Here is a 21,398-nt window from a genome sequence, read left to right as displayed (position 1 = left end):
TTAACTGGATGTATGTTCACTTAATCTATGACTTCCTCCATTTTTTTAACACAAATTTTCAGGCTCTTTATCACAGCCTTCCTGAAGTCTGAAGTAGGGTTTCCAGCCCTTTTGTGTTTTGCTCATAAACTGCCACCATGAGTTGAGGTTCAGGCCATCTGTCATCAGCTTATGGCATCAAAAGCAGAGTCAAATGAAAAAATCAATGAGATTCAGGAGCTCGCTATGTATTTTACTGTCAATGGCTAATTATTAGTGTTCATAGAAATGCACATCTGCCTGGGTTGTTTCAGGGGCAGGTCTGTGTTTTCACCCATAATTTGGGTACCTTACGTACATCATAATTGCTACAGCCCTACGCTGGGAATAGTCACTGTGGAAAAACTATGATACTTGTCAGGTGACCTGATAATGATGGTAAGTACAATTTATTGCATTAATTGAACAGTTGTTATCACAGTAAATGTCACAGGGATTTGTCTGTGTGACCTGTGCAATGCCGAGCTACTCAATTACCTCTGGGTCTTTTTTAATTAATTGTTTCAGTAGTCAGATTATTTTGGTAAATTTAAGTAGTTGTGGGATAGAAAGTTTTACGAAGAAAGAATAATCATGTTGCTTATGTTTGATTTCCTGTTTGACTGAAAAATAGTTCCTCTGTATAAAGTGTCACAACTCTTGACACTTGCCTATTCCAAAGACATTTCAGACAGAGTAGGTGATCTTGGTTCTTTGGACCTACAGAAACAATATTCGTACTCTAATGTCATAAGCAACGTGCAGAAACGTGGTGGAGGAGCTGCATTTATGAGTAAATACTAGGAACCACTGAAATGTACGATGCTAGCTTGAGGTTCTCTCCCTTTCTGTCGTATTCCAGATAGTCCATCACTACAGTTTATTCAAGCCAATTAATTAGAAAAAATTACAAATAAGATGTTGAAGAACGTCCCTTTGCCCTTAAGTTTCCTTCATGTTGAGATGCTGTGAACATCTGAAGAATTATTCAGGACACTACGGTGTCTAAAATAGGCTTTTTTGACAGGTGTTAAGGAGAAATGAGATAAGGTTAATCCATACAGCATGTCTACTTACTGGAGATTGCTCTCTCTGACACATTGCTATTACTCTGGTGCTGCAAAGGAAGAATATTTTGCTCTCTCATTATTAATTGCAAGTTAGCTATCAATTTACTGTAACCCACACAAAAACTCCAATAAAATATCTCCTCTTCTTGCTCCAAATGCAGGAGTGATAGTCCAAAAGTGGAATTAGTGGGCAATACAGTATCCGGCACTCTAGAGAAAGACTCCTCTGAAAGAAGCAATGACATCGGTAAGTTATAGTGCTTTTTGTAGTTTGCCTAAGAAATTTGTGGTGTAAATTCCTGCTTTTTAGTGACTTTGTTACGATCCAAAAGGCAGATTGAGGATTTGGCAATGAATGTGAGTGCATTCATGTCAAATTTTAACCACAGGATTAAAGGATCATTTCTGCTTTACTTAAAAAAGTTTTGTTGGGGTTTTCTGTTTAAAAAAAATTTCTAAAAGGAAATATGGAATGGTGAGCTATTTTGAATAGGAGGGCTTTTGTAATTTCTGTTTAAAAATCTGAAACAAGTGAGAAGGCCAACGATAGTAAGTCATGCTTGTTTAGCAGATGTAGTATTAGTGCTGCTGTATTTCAATGCTGCAAAGGATTGTGGTTTTGGTGCAGTTAGTAAGCTTTACACATTGCAATACAAAGGACCCAATTCAGACCCAATTTGAATAAATTTTGCTGCAAACACCAATTAAAAGCAGTCTAAATTTCTCTTGAAAATAATAATTTGGCTTCCTGCAACACAAACGGTTTAATCGGGAAATCACCTGGAAGGGCGCACCGATAGGTTGTTTTTCTTCCTTCTCTCACCCCCCCTCCTTCCCAAGCTGGCAGTGCAGGAGAGGTGTTTGCGGGGCCGGGTGCTGCGGTGCGTGGCACTCGGAAAGCAAGGTGCTCCGGCTCCGGGGCTGTAAGGAAAATCCGCGACAGCCATCTTCCACCTCGGCGTCGGAGCAGGCCGGTGCCAGCTGCCGCCGTCGCTCTCCTCCGCAGCCGCAGCTACGCCGCGAGAGCCCTGTCTCTGCAAAAGGCAGACCCGGGTACCCCGCGTCCCGCAGCCTCGCTGCCTTTCGCTGGCGGTGTTAAACGCTGCGTCGGTGTGGTGGTTTCCACCCGGACTGCTTTATTAGTAAAACGTCTCTGAAAAATAGTCTACTTTCAACAGCCAAACCTGCCTTTTCTTCGGACCTGAAAGCAGAGCTTTAAGTTATAGATGGATTTTAATTGCAAAGTATCAATAAAATATGGTGTGAAATCATATAAATGATTTCACAGGGGTTTATGAGCTTTTCAGCATCCATATGTCTGCTTTTGTTTAACCTTCTGCTGTTGCTATGGTTTATGATAGTAACGTTCTTCTGGAGAAGCAAGTAGTATGTTCTTTTCCAGATTTGCTGGAAGCTTGTGATAAATTGCATGAACATTTGTATTGTAAAGATTAATATAAAGGAATGGTATGGAAATGCAGTCAAATTCTACCATTTAGTGTTTGTTACTCATGTTTACAAATTTGCTTCAAAGCATGTGAGCTTCTGCTTACTGGAAAGAGAAAGCTATGACTGCAGATAGCATGTGGTGGTCCGATGGAATTAAACCTTTTTAATCCTTGTGCTAGTTGCCTTGGAATCACTATCAGGACAAAAGCTTACCGTGGTTTGTATTTTTCTGGGGTTTTTTAACATGCTATAAAAGGCAAGGTAGGAAATTTAATTTATAATAATTTTTGTTCATTTCCAGAACTTGGGCGGAGGGGGGTGTCCGTTGTTTTTTTTTTTAATGGAGAATAGGAGCCAACAACAGTCCATAAACCAAACCACGTACACAACATGTTGCAAAGGGGTTTGCTGTTGACCTCCTGTTACCACTAACAAGGGGAACCTATTGAGCCCAAGGATAAAATAGTGTGAATACTTAGATAAGTATAACTTGATAGGGTCAAACCAGAATGGCATTTCCAAGGGCAAATCATGTCATCCTGGCCTCTTAGACAACTCGTTAGAAGAAAAAAAGAAATAAGTGATGATTTTGGAATGAAAGTGGACCCAAAGATCATAACTGATACGAATTTTCAGGAGGCTTTTGATGGCTCATGTAAAATATTGTTAAAGCAATAAACAGCCTTTTAAGAGGGGGTAGAGCAATAAATTAAAACTTAATAAGCCAAAACAGTTCCCAATGGGTTAATGTCTTTTACTATGAGGAGAGATTTGGAGTTCAGGACAGTTTATGGGGCAGTGTAATGGGAAAGATTTATGATAAATGTGTTAGATTTTTTATTTCTTTACAAAGAGAACAATGGGTTGGAGAAATCTTGTGGCTAAATGAGCTATTAGTAAAAATGATGGATGAGTGAGTGGAGTTGTCCCAGTGTATTTCAAAACACTCGACGGATCAGGCAGTGTGAGTCCAGGTAATAGTAATATTTAACTGTGGCACGTGTTACCGGTGTTGCCCCAGTCTGATATACACTGCGGGGAGGACAGCCTCAGCTTCTCTGAGGTTCATCCTTCCAGACAAAATGGATCTGATTAAGTCTAGTGGTTTGATGTCTTTTCAGTAATCCAAACTGACACCATGAATTAGAGGGGACCTATGTGACAGACGAGGTGGGGCTTAGCAGTAGCCTTTGAAGAAAATGGAAGGTAGATGGCCTTTGCAGCAGCTCGGGTGTACGACCATTCTGGGTACTGGGCTCCTCTTCATTCCGCAATTAGCCCCAATGCCATTCCTGGGCACTCAGAGCTCTCGGGGAGGCCAGAGGAAAAAGCAGCAGTCAGTCACAAGTTGCCTCACCCTCTTCCACACTTACGCTAAGTCCTGATGGTGAATCATGAACGGAAAACGAACTCTACAGCACTCTTCTGGCTTTTCTACACCAGCGATGTTAAGCTGGCTATCTAACGGCTGTCACTTTCTCTGTCCTATAGCCAGCCTAAAGCTCTTGCTTTTCATTCAAAGCAGGGAGATGTACAAAAGCACTGGAGAGACAGTTTTGATTATAAAAGCAAACCATACTAAAGCTGGATGGAGAGCAGTTTTCCATTCTGTGAAAGCGTTTTAAGGATTTCTAAGTTGGTTCCTTTCCCTCATCATGATGAGGCCAAAACCTTTACGATGAGGGAGGAGATGGTACAGGTGCCATCTGTACATCCACGTGCCATCTCCCAGAAACCAAACAAGTGATCAGCAACAACAAAACCAGTAATTCCATCAACAACTGAGAAGCAGTATTCAGAGGGGAATTGGGGAATACAGGGTCAAAACTTGTATGCTGTCTAGGCCCCTTATTCTAGATCAGTGTGTTAAACATTGCTTGTTTCAGAAACGGCATTTTTCTGTTTATTTTCTCAGTGACATTCCACCAGTGGATCAGTGTTGTCTAACCAGAAAACCCCACCCTTTTAAAAAATACCTTTGAAAACATTCTCACCCAACTTCACCGATCAGGATAGTCACAAATGCTTGAGCAAGGCTGAGGTGATGTGTAATACTGTGCATAACATTCTGTCAGCTGCATATATAAAAAGCGATTTTTATGTAGATGTTAGCGCATGGCCTGATTTCACTAGCATGTTCTGCAGAGTTGTGACTTGACATTTAAATTTCTTGATGATAATACAGCACTGATTACAGTTTTGCAATCTGTACTGACAAGAGCAAGTCCTGTTCAGCAACATCACTGCTGATTGTAGATACAATGGCAGCTATTGCCACTGTTGTTCATGCCTTTGCTTCTTTCCACAATCCTTACAAAAAAAACATTGGAAAACTAGCCTTCAGAATATATTATTTAAGAGGAACCATTCCCCATTCCTCCTCACTTCTTTTGTTTTCTTTTTCCCTGTTTTCAGTGATGCCTTTACTTTCTTTTCCACACATCTTTCATCCAGCTTTTCCTCTATACATCTCTTTGCCATGGGTAACTTTTCTTCATTTCATGAGGGTAAGGCATTTTTTTTCCATTTCTTGTCTGTCCTGTCTTTGCTTTAGTTGACAATGCATAACAAACAAATACAAATAGAAATATTTTGTAGAACACCTAATGTGTACATGGCTATTACAGGGGGTTTTTTTTAGCTAAAACTTGAAATTGAGTTTATTGTGACAGAAGATCTTGCACCATAGCAATAAAACAAGAAATCATTGTAGTTTATTTTATTGTACCATAGGAAATTTTAGTGATGTTAAGTGACATGTACAGTTTGCAGGCGCTGTTTGTCAATGCTGTGGTTTCATTAACCTGTTCTTTCAGACAGATGGTGTCATCGCAAAGTTTAATGCATGTATTTCGTCATGATGTCCTTACAAAAATATTTAGCAACATGCTAGGATGGTTCTCTAGTCTGAAAGAGGGAAAAAAAGTCCACAAAACAGAAATTTGAAGAGCGCTCACTGGCTCTAAGTGGAAAGCGCACGGTCATGTCACCCCAGACTTTGTCTCCAGTATTGCTGTTGTTAAATCATGGTAGTTACATCTGTTGTAAAGTCTTATGTACCAACAACTGTTCTAGATTGACAGTGGCTTTTTGAGCTTGGTTTAAAATGCTTCTAAAGCAACATAAGCTACACTGAAAGTAACTTAATCCTAAGTCTTTTAACTATACACACTTTGGAATCCTGCAATCCTGAAACAAGTCTTGTCTATCCAAAATAAGTTTGCTTTGAAATCATCTAACACTTAAAATCATATGGATTTAAGCTAAGTGATTTAAAAAATAAGCCACAAAGAAATAAAAATAATACGTCTACTGTGGAAATGCTCAGTTAATCCACACAAGAAGCAGTTTCTGTGCTTTGCAAAAAGACTGAGCTGCACAGGCACTTCCCACACAGAGCCAAGCAGAAACATCTTTCCAATATTTTTCCTGGCTCTTCACACATTTTGCATAGTATTTATGAATGCGGTTAATAATCTTTATCAGTGCTAACGTAAGGCACATACGCCTTCATCAATTCCTGCTGAAACATATAGTGTTGGTATGAATTTTCTTAAGAGATTCCCTGAAAGCTGGTTAACATGAGTCCATTTTTCAGCATTTCTTTGGGCTTTAATCTTCAGCGCATTTGCTGGTGGATCATGGAGAACTGGCCAAACCCATGTTATTAGCCATAATCTTTTTCTGTCCCTCCCTCCAAGGCTAGTGCTAACTTGCCTGGAAGAGTTGTTAAAAAAACCTGACTTGAAAATATCTAATAAACAAACAGATTAAAAAAATCTTCAGTATATCATGTTTCCTTGATCTGTATTTGCAGTTGTTCTAGAGCTGTAACGTGCTCATATTTGTTAGAGGAGGTGATTGCTCTTGTGCCTCTGACTGGAAGAACAAGTGATCTAATAAGATTTGGCCCACATGAGGGAAAAAGATGGAGAATATTTCCAGTAAAAAGTTGTAGAATGGAGCAGGTTTGTCCTTAAATCACAGGCTGTTATACTGAGAGACATAACTATTTTGCCTGAAGACACAGAGTAAAAGTTGGAAAAAAGAAAATACTGGTAAATATAAGGGTTGGAGGACAAAATGTGACTCATATAATGAAGACCGAAACCTGCCTAAAGCAGTTATTTCTTTCTATGCTGCTGTTCATGTTCATTTTAGTAGAGCGAAGCAAAGGAGCAGAATTACCCAACTGGGTTAAGTTGTAATATTTATGTCAGTGAATCAAAATCGCCCATAAACATAGTTGTGAATTGTAAATATTGTAACCAGGGATACATTAATGGTCCATTACGTAAATTAATTAGATCTCTTGCCCTGGAGGGCCCAGAAAAAGGCAGTAAACCAGAAATTTAAATCGTTCTCCAAGTGTGTCAAGTTGAGGTGCTTGAAAACAGCATATCCATTTCTTCTAGCTCAGTTTTCTTGACCTTTCAGTTCTTTCTTGGCATCTTCTGAATCGTTAAAAATAAAATCCTTATGAGGGCACTGGCAAGTGCTTAGGAAAGCTCATTATGGCAGCCTTCTACATTCAGCTAGTAAAGCGATAAAAGTCAGGGTCGAAATGGGAAAGGATAACCGTACACTTTGGGAAAGGTGGCTGTCCAGTTGCTGTCCTGGGAAGCCAGGTGAGCTAAGCTGTTTCCCTCCAGAGCAAAGAACCGTGCGGGCAGGTCTCCCCGGCACATCACTGTTACGCTCCTGAACACAGTAACCCTGCAGCCAGGGAGCCCTCCTGCTAAAAGTGCATTACCCAAATCTCAGAGAAGAGTCTGCAATTCATTACGGGTGAGATTCTGCTGCCCTGACCCTGGCTGGGAGCATGGCTGTGTTCCTTGAAGGGTACGATGCTGTTCAGCATGGGGAGGGTAGCAGAATCTGGGCACTTGAAGTAGCTAAAATAATTGTGGTCTTCTGAAAATTCCCAGTAATATTCAGATTGTTGTTTGAGCTGCTTTTTAATTAGGGCTATGTATTGAATGGACATTAGTGCAGAAGATTCTGTCTGCAGTATCTCTGTCTCATTTGATAGCTTTCAGGATTATTGCATTTAAAGACAGTATACATACCATTTCACAAGCCTATTGTCAATCTTTTAAATGTATTGAAAATGATTATGAAATGAAATCTGTCTCTGTGGCTTTTGTGACATTATCTTCTTCAAATGAATTGAACACCACCTTTGCCTCGTTTCTTCCAGCCCTGCTGTATTTCTGGTCTATGACGCCTCGTCATTAGCATTCTGAATGTCTTGATTCTGCTATTATCCATCACTTTCCATTTCAGTTTTCTCAAGGTGAAATCTCTCTGCTAACTCAGAAAGCTTTCTGTCTTCATTATGTATAAGTTACTTTGCCCAAAGACTAAAAAACCTGAACGTAAGATAAAGGTAAGGCCTAGCCACATTTTTTGCCAGAACAGTAAATGCAGGGGGTAAAAGGGGTAAGGAAGGAAGCATAAACATTTAACTTTTTCCTTCTGGGTTTTTTTTTGGCGGGGATGGGGGGTCAATTGAAGGTTATTTTCCAAGAAGGTGCAAGTCTAATGAGCTGAGAACGTTTTCCTTGCATAACTGTTTTCCTGGATCTGGGCATTTTTTTTAAAAACACCATCACCGTGCTTTAAATAACCATGTCTCCAAATGAACTTAGCAATGGGGAAAAATATCCTATTCTTAACTGGCTTGGAAGGATACCAGGGAATAATTCTTGCACAGCTAACGTTTTTCATATTCATTAAATGTGTTTGCTCAGTAAGCCAGACACTGTATTATGTCTACTACACTACTATATTAGAATTACTCTGATGTCTTTCTTCCCATCTTATGAATTACTTCATGAATTACCAGCTTGATCAGTGAGACAGTAATAATGATGAATGCATCTGTTTATTTGCAGAACAAGTATCAACTATTTTTTAATTAGGGAGTGGCACTGTTAATTGATGGGTGCCCTCTATGTTCTATGTGTTCAAGGGAACCTTCCTTACTGTTTATTATTACTAGACATAGAGAAAGCTGGAGCAGTGCAGAGTACAGGTCTGCCTTCCTGGCAGTTGACATGGCTGTGAATACAGTAGACGGGACTTTGTTTTTAACGGCGATCCATTTGGTCCAGCTCAGGAAGGTTTTACATTTTGTTTAGTATCTAAGTTTAAGCTCCCAACTTCTGATAGCTACAGAAATACAAACTAAAATCAAATCTCTGCATTTAATGACCTTAGTGAGTAATATAGTCACACCCATATAACCTTGCTTTCCATCAGCAAAAATTAATCAAATAACAGCATGAGTGAATTCATTACTGAACCTACAGTATAGATGACAGTAAGGCAGAGGTCTCTTGAGTGGTTCTGTGCCTCATTTGACTAGTTACCAGTTTACTAGATGGGAATTTTCCTGAATGAATATCTCATAGGTGATGACCGTGGAAGGTGGCAATAACCTTAGATGCAGAGCAGATTTGGGAGCAAGAACCACATCTAAATAAGGAGAACAAACAGGGGGGGGGATAAAGGGCATATGGAAGTACTGGAAATGGATTTACTATTTTAGCATTGTACCTTGTCCCTTACACTTAAATAGAATTTCATTTATAGTATCAGCTGAATGGCTGTGATTTCACTAGTTTGGCAGCAGATTCTACCTGTGGAGCCTTTCCAACCTCTGCTCTGTTCTTTTTTTAAAACTCAGTGCAGGTATAGGCTGCTTTAGTTTGTTTTTCTAGCTATCAGAAATGCATTCAGAAGTGCAAAAAATGGATCATTCCCAATATTTCTTGATAATAGAAGCTTTGCACAGAAATGTTCATCTTTCATGGTATTCTTAAAATGCGTGGAGCAGATTTTATCTGCAAGCACTCATGGGTCTCAAGGACACATTTTACAGTTTAAACATGAATATTTGACTATTCTTATCAAACATAGAACTCTAGGTAATTATTAGTTTATTTAAGCCCAAACCCCCACGCTGAATTAATGCCTTCACTATTTTTTTCCTTGCTTGTTTTCCATATTAGTGTAGATACTTACCTTTTGTAAGAACAGAGGAAGGGACAGTGGCACGTACCATGGGAGCAGCAAGACAGAGAGAGGGAAGTCACGCACTGGAAGCCTTCCCAGGCTGCGGCCGGACTCCAGCCAGTTTGCTGCCCCGCGAAGCTGGAGCCTGCTCTTCCTCTCAGTTTTAGCAGCTTGTATCGGTCCTCTGGTACTGATCCCGATCCTCCCTTCACCATCGGTAGTTGTGTGGCTGGGCACATGCTGTTGGAAAATGAGCCGGATTAAAACTAGCTCAGGAGAAAAAATAGTAAAACCATTTAGGTGGGAAGGAGTGGCTGGGACAAATGGAAGGATTGCTTCCGCCTCCATTTGTACTCGTGTATGTGAGCTTCACGTGTTTATAGACGAGTGTATATTTTTGATGACAATATATTCTTGCTGTGCAACTTAAAGTAACACAGTGCTGAAAATTCAGACAGTGTATGAAAATACATCACTGATTTGCTGTGTAATCTTAAGCAAGTCATTTAGCTATCACCTCATGCGTCAGCTTCAAACTGGATATTACTGGAAACCAGCTCTTATATTTGCATTTTTTTTCCCCAGAAAATACATTTTTACTTCCGTTTCTCCTCTCCTGAAACTCTGAAGTTCTTTAGGACTCCAGATAGGTTTTGTGCAGTCTGCTAATGCTAGCTCGTTTCTACTGTAGCCCCACCTGACTCGTCAGGTACAGTTGAGGCTTTGGATTGCCAAATTCCCATTGACAGACTTTGTGACCTACCTTTGGACATAGGTTGCAACAGTCAAGAAAAAAAGCAATGAGAAAAATACCTGGTAGAGGACAGTGGGGTCACTGGTTATAAATAGGAAGAGTTGCTCCAAAAATAGAGTAGTATGTGGAGGTGAATAACCTCAGACTATTTCAGGGCTATTGAAAGAGGTCTCTTTTTTCCTTCTTCTTCTTTTTTTTATCTCCCAGAGATAGAAGAATATTGCTGAATAAGGAATGTCTGATCCCATTTACTTCCCAGCTGCCAAATCATGAGTACTTGGAATCAGTTTAAGTGTCCTTCAGTACATATAGTTTATTGCATAGGCCCATTAATTCATTTGTTTTTCCATTGTGCAATTTTGTATGATGGTCGTAATACAGCAACAAAGCTCAATCTCCAGAGATTCATTGTTCTGTAACAGTTCTGAAAATTAAGTGCCCAATATCTATAACTATTAACTTAAAAGCTATTTCTTCCTACATGTGTGCAATGAAAAATAGTCTCTGAATAATGAATATCATTCCAGTATTTGATTCACGTCTGAAAGTAATTTTACAGAATTTTGATTTATCTTGTCAAAAATACCTCTTGTATGTTTTCTGACTCATTTCTGCTTAACATATGCAGTAGGGCATTTTGAAATGGCAGTGAGTGAAACTGATATAACCCATAAAAATAGATGAATGGTGTTAAGCCATTTGATTCAGGCACGTAATCACGAGCTGGAGTATTCCTTCAGCCTCCGCATCGTTCTTTCATGTAAACATGCTAGCACGTGGCTGTATTCAGTAAACACTTCCCCAGTGCATTTCGCTAGCCGTGAAGATGGTCAGTACCACATTTGAGCAGACCTGTTTTTCCTGGGCTCTGTACAGCTTCAGGAGCCTGTCAGAGTTTTTACTTACCATAGCCTCTGGACTACTGGGGGGAGATATTCCTCTCACCCACAGCTACTGGAAACTGTGCTACCTCCAGCTGCGCGTGTCCGGGATCCTGCAGATCACTTCCAGCTCCACCATCCGCATTCCATGCTCCCCTAGGCAATTGCTGCAGGTGCAGCGCTGACAGTACAGTTCTTGAGACAACGCATGCACTGTCTTATGTCTCCAGTTATTCAGGAAAAAAAAAAAATTACTAACCCCTCTAATAGCAAGATGGAAATTTTGAAACTGTTTATTCCATGCCACAGGACCCATGTTGTCATTTAGCTTTCACTATGCTGAAAACAAAGCCAAAGGCTCCCCTATACGTTCCCCCTCTACTTTATTGTGTTTGAGGTGGAAGGGTAATTCTGCCTGGCAAGGGTGACTGGATAACAGCTGCCTTTGACTTCCAGGTTTTTTTAGTGCCATCGTGGTGGCTTAGTGTGTGCAGAACACTGTGACACAATGGAGAAAATGGGATTTGATTTCTTTGAAATTAGAAAAAAATTGTGATTCTTTCCTTTTGAGGACAATTGCCAGCAAACCAAATCAATTCTGTTTTATTTTTAAGACTTGGAAGGTTTTGACTCTGTAATACCAATTGCTGAGAAGCTTAATCATCCAACCACAACCAGACCAAAAGCTACTGGCAGGCGACCACCCTCCCAGTCTCTCACATCTGTAAGTTAATTTTCCTTTTCTTTTAAAAATATTTTTTTCTGATCTTTCCCCCCCGCCCCCTATTTGTGTTCCCTGGTGGTTTTACTACGTTTGCACAGCCATTCCTTCACATGTACAGTGAGGCAGAGAGATGCAGCTCAGGAAAACTAGTGTCAAAAGGCTGACAGTGTTTTGAATACTGATGTTTAAAACGTTCCCTCCCTCATAAGATTTGTACCCCCTTATTTGGGTGCTGCCAAGTATTCCTTGCCAGCCATGACTGAGGCCAGAAAAAGCCTTTGTAAAAATCTTTGGAATAAACTAGGCTGTGCTAAGTATTAAGGATTTTAAAGGTGTTTCCCAAAAGAAGCGTTTCCCTTGGTTTCTCTAGAATATTTACCAGATTTTGAGGACGAACAGACCATTTCAGCCTACAACAGCTCTCCTTGAGCCATCATGTGTTTCTTCTCGTTACATTCACAATTGTAAATATAAGGGTGATTCAAATTTCACTCTCTAATATGTATCTTTAGACCAGTTGGTCTCATAAACCATACTTTGGAAGCCACTGCTTAGTTTTTCAGTGTCTTTTTCTTTGGGATTTGGGGTTTGTTCATTTCTGTGCTTTTTTGCATTCTGGAACATCAGAATGAGAACAACTACTGATGGTTACCTCTGTTTATGTTGCTGAAGAAAAACAGAGTGGAGGGAAACAAAAAGGATTATGGTGAAACTAATAGAACACAAAAAAGAAAGCTTTCAAAATTGACCACGTACATAAATACAGACCCATAAAAGACAAGTAAAAAGGTTTTTCTTCCCCTGTCAGCCCTATGGGGGAAGGAACCAGGGGTGGAAAGAACCTTCCCCGTTTGCACTTCTACCAAGAAGCCGTGCACAAGGCAGCCCTGCCGTGCCACCAGCGTGCGAGGGGAGCAGCCAGGTGAGCCCTGCCCTGAGCACAGCCACGGCAGAGCTGCCCAGGGACAGAGCTGGCAGCCCGCAGCACCCGGCTCTGCGTCCTCGCCAGGGGAGGTGCAGCTCTTCTTGTGGACAGGAGGCTGCTTTCATCTTGTAACGCAGTGCAAGGATGGCAATTAATGTTGAATCCAACCCTCGAGTACAGCTTATTTCGTGAACGCTTTGAAAGCATTCTAGCCTTGAAAATAAGATGTCAAAAAGGGGGGTGAAGGGGAGGGAGAGTCCTGATTTTACGTATTGTTACTTTGAAAATGATAACTAAAAAAAAAATAAAAAAATTCACTGCATAAATGCTTTTCTTCTTCCTTCGTTAAGTTCTTGTACAATGAAAATACCTGCTTTTTTTTCTCCCTCTCTTGTGGTGTGCATGTTTGTCTACATAGTCATCCCTTTCAAGCCCTGATTTCTTTGACTCACCAAGTCCTGAAGACGAGAAGGAGGAACATGTTTCCATTACTCACAAAGCTATTGAAGCATCAAGGAAATCAAGAACGGTTACAATATCACAAGTAAGTTAATTGGAATGCCTCTGCTTAACCTTATCACGTGCATCTTCTTTTTTTAAAACAGTATTTTATTTTTTTTTAATTTAATTCAACAGTCAGGGTTACTAAAGATTGTTCTGTGTTTGAAATGCAAGTCTAAAGTGAATTGCACAGTTAAAATGTCTCCATAACCATACTGTGAAAAAAATCTTTCTAGTATAAATACATTTCACAGAATCAGAGAAGCTAGGGAAATAAATTTTAGAAACAAAGGCCCTTTTTTTGCAGCTGTAAATTGAGTTTACATTAGAAGTGTCTGTAAGCAGAGAAAATACAACTCTTTGACCCACTCTAATAGTATGTAGATTTAAATTTGCATGTATAATTGCTTTTTATACTGGTATAATTGTGTTCATTTTATAGGCTTTTGCCATTTTTACTGTGTATTGGTAGAAAACCACAGGATGATCGAATATTACAGAAGAAGTGTGTAGATCAGGCTTCAGAGGTTGGAGCTAGTTTTTAGTACATAAGGATACCTTTAATATTACAACTATTACATTCTAATAGTGTAACAAACGTATTTGAAAGATGAAGTCACGCACTTCTGTGATCAAGTTGTGAGGATAATGTTTTGTTACATAGCTCCCTCTTCTGGGAGCCCTTGCATTACGGAATACTCTTGGGCCAACATTTGTCAATTAGATGCTGGTATGCCAAGGATGTAGATGTTCCTGTAAAACAAGATGACTGCTGCCAGAAAGTAGCTGCTAGAGGCTTTAATGTTGATAGCCAGTTAAGCACTGGAATAAGGGGCTCAGCGTGGATGACTCCCGTTGTGCCTTGCTCACTTGCTCCAGGTTTGAGCTCAGCCGGACGTCTCTTTTCAATCCAAAGGAAACTTGCATCTACTGATATAAGGATTATTATGTATGAAAGATCCATTTATAGGTACACATTACTCACACATGCACACACATATATAAAAAATGTGAAAAGAACATTATTAAGGTGATGAAGTCAACCACTCAAGCCACTGGCGTGATTCAGCTTTCTTGTGACTATAACGCCACTTTTATTTCTGTGGTCGTGCTGTTTTTTCTGCAGAATACTTTTTTTATGCAGTGCTTGCCCAGGACAGGTTCTGTACTCAATCATGCTCCTGTAGTGGGGAAGACTGTTTTTTGCAGAACTCGGTGGATCCTGCTCTGCCCTCCCCATCACACTTTCTCCTAATTTCATCTGACCACTAACTTTTCTCTCAGTTACCTTGTCCAGCTAATGCCACTACCCCAGTCCCCCAGTCCTCACTTACAATGTGTCTTTGCATTCCCATACCATTTTTTCTCAATATCTTACCCTATTTGCCATTCAACTTCAGTATCTCTTTTCCTGAGATAGACTTGGAGGGTTGCCTAGTGCTTTTTCTTACTCTTGGCCAAATCAGATTTTCAGATACTCCTGGTAGCTGTCGTATAATGCACACATTAACATTGCCAAATAACAATATGATAAATAATTAAGACTCACCTTACTTGCCATTGTGCTAACTGTACTTGTACACTTCGGTGTATGCAGTGAAGTAGGTAGTGGTGTATGGTAGATGGACTTCAGATTTTCTATGCCTTATCTAATAAGTAGAGCACTGGATTGCAATTCAAGAAGCATGGGATCCTTCTGAGCTATAGCCACATGCTTCCAGGGTAACTCGGTTAATGCTGCGTTTTTCTGTTAAGTTTATGGAGGAATAAAGAGCCATCGGTAGTTAATGGGAATTGACAGAAGCTTCAGTTAACAAAGGATGGTACAATACATTTATTTCTTACATTATCATTTTGAAGCCATGGGATTTTGGGTTTTTTTTATATCATACCAACAAGCAAACTGAAGGAATATTTTGCTATTTTTGTGATGCTAAGGGCAACGTGTAACACATTTTTTTAATTTTTAAAAAAAATTGGATGTTGAAGATTCCTTCAATGGTTAGTTGACGATCATAAATTTAATCTGCAAAAAAATACAACTCGGATTCTTGATCATGCAGTTTTGTGCTCTGCAGGAGACGTCCATGGGTGTAGGTATGTTCTCACAAACTTCTGACAGAAACACTGAGCGTCTGTCCCTGGTTCATTTCACTGCTAGGTCTGAGATCTTGGAAACACTTATTGCTGACTGGTTGTAGCAACTGTGGAAAGCCTGACCGAAGCTGTCTGAACTTCTGCATCCCAGCTAGAGCCCCTCTGATGTACATGTACAAAGAGAATGACTAATTGTTATATTTATTAAGCTTTGACCAAAACTGTCCATGTTTGACATGGACTTCCAACATTATGAAAAAGCAGCGAAACAATATTTGTTAGAGGTCTGATTTTCATAAAGCTTTCTCCAGACATTAAATGTTACTCTTTTTGTTGCAGGTGTCTGATAATAAAACTTCCTTACCTCCAAAACCAGGAGGTTTGGCTAGTGGCAGTAATGTGCAACCATCACTATCCCCTTCACCGTCACCTGGATTTCACTCCATTGCTATGGGAACAACAGGCCACAGGTCAAATTCCCCATCCCTGTTTGGTACTGAAGGAAAGCCAAAGACTGAGCACTTGAGCCAAGGTCAGACTGCCCTGGAGGAGCTGAGAACACAAATTAAGGAGCTAAGAACCATCATTGAAACCATGAAAGACCAGCAGAAGTAAGTACTGCAAATCACAACTGCAGGTGGGATGCATCCGTCCATGCATGGTGGTGGCAGTTCCTTCCTGACCTTGCCTTCATGTCTGTTACTCTGCACAGTGTGCCTTTGTGTTTGTGAGTGATTTTTGTCTGACAGAACACGTTCGGGGTGAGAAGGTCAGGCAAAAAGATTGGCACTATCCATCTGTAACTGCTTTTTTTTCCTGTGTTATGACATAAGCAGATGTTTGTGGGGTGTTGAAAAATTTAAGTTACAAGCTATAAGTGGTGAATAAGCTTCTAATGTGGTTTTATTTGCCAATAACTATTTGGGAACTCATGTGCATTGATCGTAATAAGGGGCGCATTTGTTCTAGCTGTAGTAGGAATTACTACAAGTTCCTGAAATTATTAAATCGATTTGTTGTTTGACTGTTAGCACATTTTCCCATGAAGCTCATATTACTAAAGAAGTAACTGAATTGTCATTAGGACATTTGAAGACCTTTGTGTTTATGACCCTGAATCTTAATATTTTAGTGTTGGGCATCTTTATTTTCTTTAAGCTGCTCATTTCTTAGGAGAAACTGGGGCTGGCATGTAGCTTTTGCTATTCCTGAGAATATTTAATGTTTTGGAAGCTAAACCTTCACTTACATCGTCAGTTGTGTGTAGCCCAGGCAGGAAAAAGAAAAGGGAAAGCAGCGTGCAGAGACTGTGGCGGAACAGAGGTGTGCCGGGAGTTTGGGAGAAGATGCGGGAGGGCATGGCTGAAGCTGGATCTAGCCAGCGAGCCCCACGGCTTCGCCTCTTAGGCCGACCCCTGCTCCTCCGGTCTCCCCGGCCCTTCTCGCAAGGGCTGCTTCCACCTACTGGTTTCTGTCTTAAGGTGAGATCAGTCAGTGGGGACATGAGAAGGTGTCTGCTCTTCCCGACAAAGAAGGATGACAGCAAATCCGTATTGGGGATCGTTAAGTCTTTAAATGAAGTTGAAGGTTACATTGCATTGCTGGCGTAAACAGCTTTTCAGGGGGTTAAGTATGGGGCAGGATTTGTGTTACCCGTTCCTACAGCCCACCAACAGCCAATCCATCTCCATTTTGTATGGAAAAAAAGGCAACCGGGTGCTGATGCCGTGTTGATACTGATAGTCCAGAGCAAAGCCTGTGGATGCAGGGCTGTTGGGAGGAAATATATTATGCATTAGCCACATGGGGTGTGGAGGGTACTGTCCTTACTATAGAGAGTCTTACTTGTCTGTAGTATAGCATACAGTATACAAGAGTAGGCTGACTTTAATTAGTTGTTCAGAGGAAAAAAGGTAACTAGTGAAGCAGAGAAAATATGTCTCCAGGAGGTGATCTTTTGTATTTTACTAGTTTAATTGTTTACATTCCAAGCTTTTTTTGCATTCTTTTAACAGAAAAGAGATTAAACAGTTGCTGTCTGAGTTGGATGAAGAAAAGAAGATCCGTCTACGATTGCAGGTACTTAAATTATTTATAATGTTATGGAAGTATCGCCAGCTTTGATTTAGCCTCAGGGTATGGGACATAAAACTCTGCTAAGGTACTTAGATTCGAGTGAATCGAAAACTACTAACATCTCTGAAAGGGATATACCTGTTCCCTTCATAGTGTTGCCAGTCTGTGTCATATACATTGCAATACTGGGTTCTTACTGAAAAGCCTGATAATTATCTAAAAATCTATAGGCACAAGTACACAAAAAAAAAAAAGAAACACAATATAGGATTCAAACTATGATATTTTTTAGTCTCAGTTCTAATGGTTTGATTTTGTCACAAATGAAATCATGTCTTCTTAAATTATTTGCTCTTTCTCAAGGCTTTATATTTTGTAGTAGGCTTGTCTTAGCGTTGATATGCTTGGAATATTATTTCATATAGCAAGATTTTTATGTCTGCTTTACAGACTGTACGCAGGTTGTCTTTACTAAAGCATCCTAAACAATATGAAAGAAGGTGCTCTGATGAAGAGCCCAGTTACTGCTGCCGTAGTTTCTATAGTACCTGAGCTCTAGATGTTGTCATGCTGGCTTAGTCATTTGCCAGGTAGCACGCTGCCCTACTTGTGCGAGAATCATGGAGCTGGGCCTTTGCTAGCATCATTGACTGTGCTGCTTTGATATGAAATGATGCTGCAACTGCTTTTCTGGGTTTGGGAAAGTGATTTGGACAACTCCCTTAACAACATGCTTTAACTTGGTCAGCCCTGAATTAGTCAGGCAGTTGGACTACATGACTGTTGTGGGTCCTTTCCCCTACTCCATTCCATTCTATTCTATTCTGATGTACTGGATAAGTGGTTTAGTATTCATTATATTTTATATTTTTATGGTATAGGTCAACTACTTTTTTCTTTGTACTAGGGATAGAAAAGCGAATTGTGATTTCCCTGGGCTGTTCCTGCTCAGTGAAGTGCTTGGGAACATGGAAAAGGGTGGCAGAACTGGGGACCATCAATGTCTGTGCTCCAGGGCTGCCTAAAGGACTTTATGTGTGCAACCACATAGGAGTATGGCTTCTAGTAACACACAGTTCATGTTCAGCTAAAATTGAAATTTATTCAGATAAAATCAATGAACATTTTTGATAGCAGTTATTGATTTAGTCTAACAGACCACACTGTTCAGAGGTCTGGATTCTACCTCCAAGGATGGCTTTACATCTTTATACAGAAACCTGTATTGATGGTTTTAAAATGGTGATCTCATAGCTGAATGCTTTTACTCCAGTTCAAATGTTGCTTATACTGGTAGATGTTCAGATGCTAGCTGAGGTGGCATTACTAGCTTTACATGAAGATGAGAGTTCAGCAAAGAAAAGTTGCATTAGTTTAAGAGTGCTCCGATAGTCCTAAGGTAGCACAGCTCTCAGTCCATGCATTAAAGAAGACTGCCTTGAGGCCACGGCGCAGCTGAGCACTGTGGGTGTGTTTGAATAAATCCAGTACCTACACCTCGGGGTTTCCAGTCTCTGTCAGAGGGGCCAAGTGTACAACTAGGGCCAGTGATGGTTTCAGCCACATCCTTTTACCACATGGCTGTAGATCCATCAGAGCCCTTAAGGTGCCTGGACCAAGCTTGATGGGTGTAGAAGGCAACCGCCATCCCTACAGCAAGAACCATCCCTATAGGAGAGGAACAATAGGTTTTGCGCCTCAGCTACCAGTGCTCACAGTCAGCAGTTCAGTTTACTTGTGCCAGGTGTAAGTGCAGCAGCTGGTACACGGACACAGTGCTCATTCTGCAAGTAATTCCTGGCAGCGAGCTGCGTGGCTTGTCAAAGTTGTAATTTAAAGAGTTTGAAAGGTCTCGTGGCACATTCGATGGCTGCACTTGTCAGGCTCGGAGGGGAGGAAGCTGCGAGTCGTCACCTTATGCAGCTGAGAAGGTGACCTCAATTTGTGAAATCTGTGGAAATAAGAGTAGTATAAAACCCATACTCGACACCTGTGGACAAGACGGAACATGTGCTTTTCAAGCAGCACCAACTGTGCCTCAGTTTGTTAAAGCATCTGATTTCATCACAGTTTTGTTGTTTGGGTTTTTTTCAGATGGAAGTTAATGACATAAAGAAAGCTCTTCAATCAAAGTGAATACTTGATAGGTGGAATATTGCATTATTCTTCATGACTGAGACTCAAATTTATGCCCCAGCCAAAATAACTTTGTGCCAAATGATTTAAGAATTGCCTCAACATCCCTTTATTTGAAGGATTAGCACAACAGTTTTTGATAGCACAACAAAAATACCAACAACGAGGACAAAATTCCCACCCGAAGCAGTGCTGTGCGGCACTAGTTGTGACTGAAATTGATCTTCTTGTGCTAAAGGCTCTCTACTTCAATATCTAGGTGAAATGAAAACTCAGGCAGTTTAGTCCATAGTGGTACTATTTTGATGATATTTTTCCATAAATAAAGTGTATTTCAGATTATCTGTTTACAAGCTTTATGATTTTGACTTTTGGTTTTTAATTGTCTTTTGTCACAGATTTTAAAATGTTTGTACTGCATATAGCCAGGAATGAATGTTAATGTTGGGGCTGGAGGGATTATTTTTGCTTCGAGATAGAACAGCCTACTTTTTGTTCTGGTTTTAAGTTCTGTTAAATATGCAATTTCATGTCCCCAGATCCCCTACAGTTTAAACTTACGTTGTGTACAGAAACGTATTTACAAGAAGGAAACAAACCAACAGAAATCCGGTCTTTGCAATGATTTGTGCCTTTCTTTGCCACACACTGACTGGAGCCGGTTGCGAGCCAGGTCTCCCCGATGTAGCTACCACGACGACTCGTGTCCCCGTGCCCGGCGGAGGTCACCTTCTCAGCGTACAGCTGCTCAGTCGGTAGAGCCAGGTTTGTGCGAGGTGGCAGGACAAAAGGGCGCAGCTGAGAGCAGCTTTGTCTTGAGCAGCTGTGGCTTTTTAGCTTTCCTGGTTTTGATAGGCCTCTCCCTCAACTTGAATGTTCATGTCCGCTTGATTTTCGTTAGATGATTTAAACGCCCGCCTCTGTCCCCAATTTTGCACAGAGTGAACAGAATATGCATTATTAAAGCAAAAATAAATAAAAGTAATCTATAAAACGTGAATAAAAAGTTGTATTATTTCATGCACAAAGTTCTCTATTGTGTGATATTGTTTCATTTGTTGTTTATGTGGTATTGTTTGCTACATCATGTTGTACACTTACAGACTGATACACTTTACAGTCTGGTTTTGCAGCAGGACTTTCTTTTCATCATTTTATTGAACCTGAGGCTCTTTTCATTTCCTCCAGTTTCTATGTTTGCTTTTGTCCTTTCAAAATAAGGTCTCCCGTTTTTTTGTTTGAGGTTTCGTGTGTTCTTTACTAGCCGCGGAGTATCTCATACCTTGTCAGCAATCTCTGTTGAGCTTATACAAAGCATTTAAATAATGGATGTTTTTGCATAGCATGGAGTGAGTGGGTGAGTGATGTTGGTGATGCTTCAGGGTGACAAAAAAAACCCACACAAAGGATCTATTTGTCATCTCATCAGATGCTAGAGCTGGCTCCAGCCAGCATATCGTGTTATCACGGCTAACCCCCCTGCCTGCCAGGAGCTGGATGAGACGTAGTGTTCAGCTGGCTGGTCACCTTCACATGTGGTTGGCAGAGTTCCCATAATCTTTTTGATATGCATAGATACATAAAATACACGCTCCACCGTACCCGAATCTTGCTTTATGGGTCTCAACTGGCAATACAGAACCTGACCGTGGGGATGATTTCCTCTGCCATAGCATCTGCTTCTGTTGTAACAGTGGTGTCTGAGACTGACAGATCGGATAGTGAAACTTGAGAATTTTTTTTAAAG

At 40.5% G+C, this 21,398-nt stretch overlaps 1 protein-coding gene across 1 annotated transcript in view; it reads left to right on the top strand.

Annotated features, from left to right (window-relative positions):
* SH3KBP1 (SH3-domain kinase binding protein 1) overlaps window positions 1-20,331 on the top strand; it is a 218,823-nt gene extending 198,492 nt beyond the window's left edge. Inside the window, exons 13-19 of the mRNA XM_010571263.1 lie at window positions 1,250-1,335; window positions 11,807-11,916; window positions 13,260-13,385; window positions 15,779-16,050; window positions 17,455-17,518; window positions 19,610-20,151; window positions 20,191-20,331. Of these exons, the coding sequence (XP_010569565.1) occupies window positions 1,250-1,335; window positions 11,807-11,916; window positions 13,260-13,385; window positions 15,779-16,050; window positions 17,455-17,518; window positions 19,610-19,651 (700 nt within the window). The 3' untranslated portion in view covers window positions 19,652-20,151; window positions 20,191-20,331. The remainder of the gene's footprint in view (window positions 1-1,249; window positions 1,336-11,806; window positions 11,917-13,259; window positions 13,386-15,778; window positions 16,051-17,454; window positions 17,519-19,609; window positions 20,152-20,190) is intronic.
* Window positions 20,332-21,398: the final 1,067 nt, after the last annotated feature.

The sequence above is a fragment of the Haliaeetus leucocephalus genome, unplaced genomic scaffold, assembly GCF_000737465.1.
Source record: "Haliaeetus leucocephalus isolate CR32 unplaced genomic scaffold, Haliaeetus_leucocephalus-4.0 Scaffold317, whole genome shotgun sequence".
Classification (NCBI taxonomy): domain Eukaryota; kingdom Metazoa; phylum Chordata; class Aves; order Accipitriformes; family Accipitridae; genus Haliaeetus; species Haliaeetus leucocephalus.
This window is presented reverse-complemented; position numbering and strand designations above follow the sequence as displayed.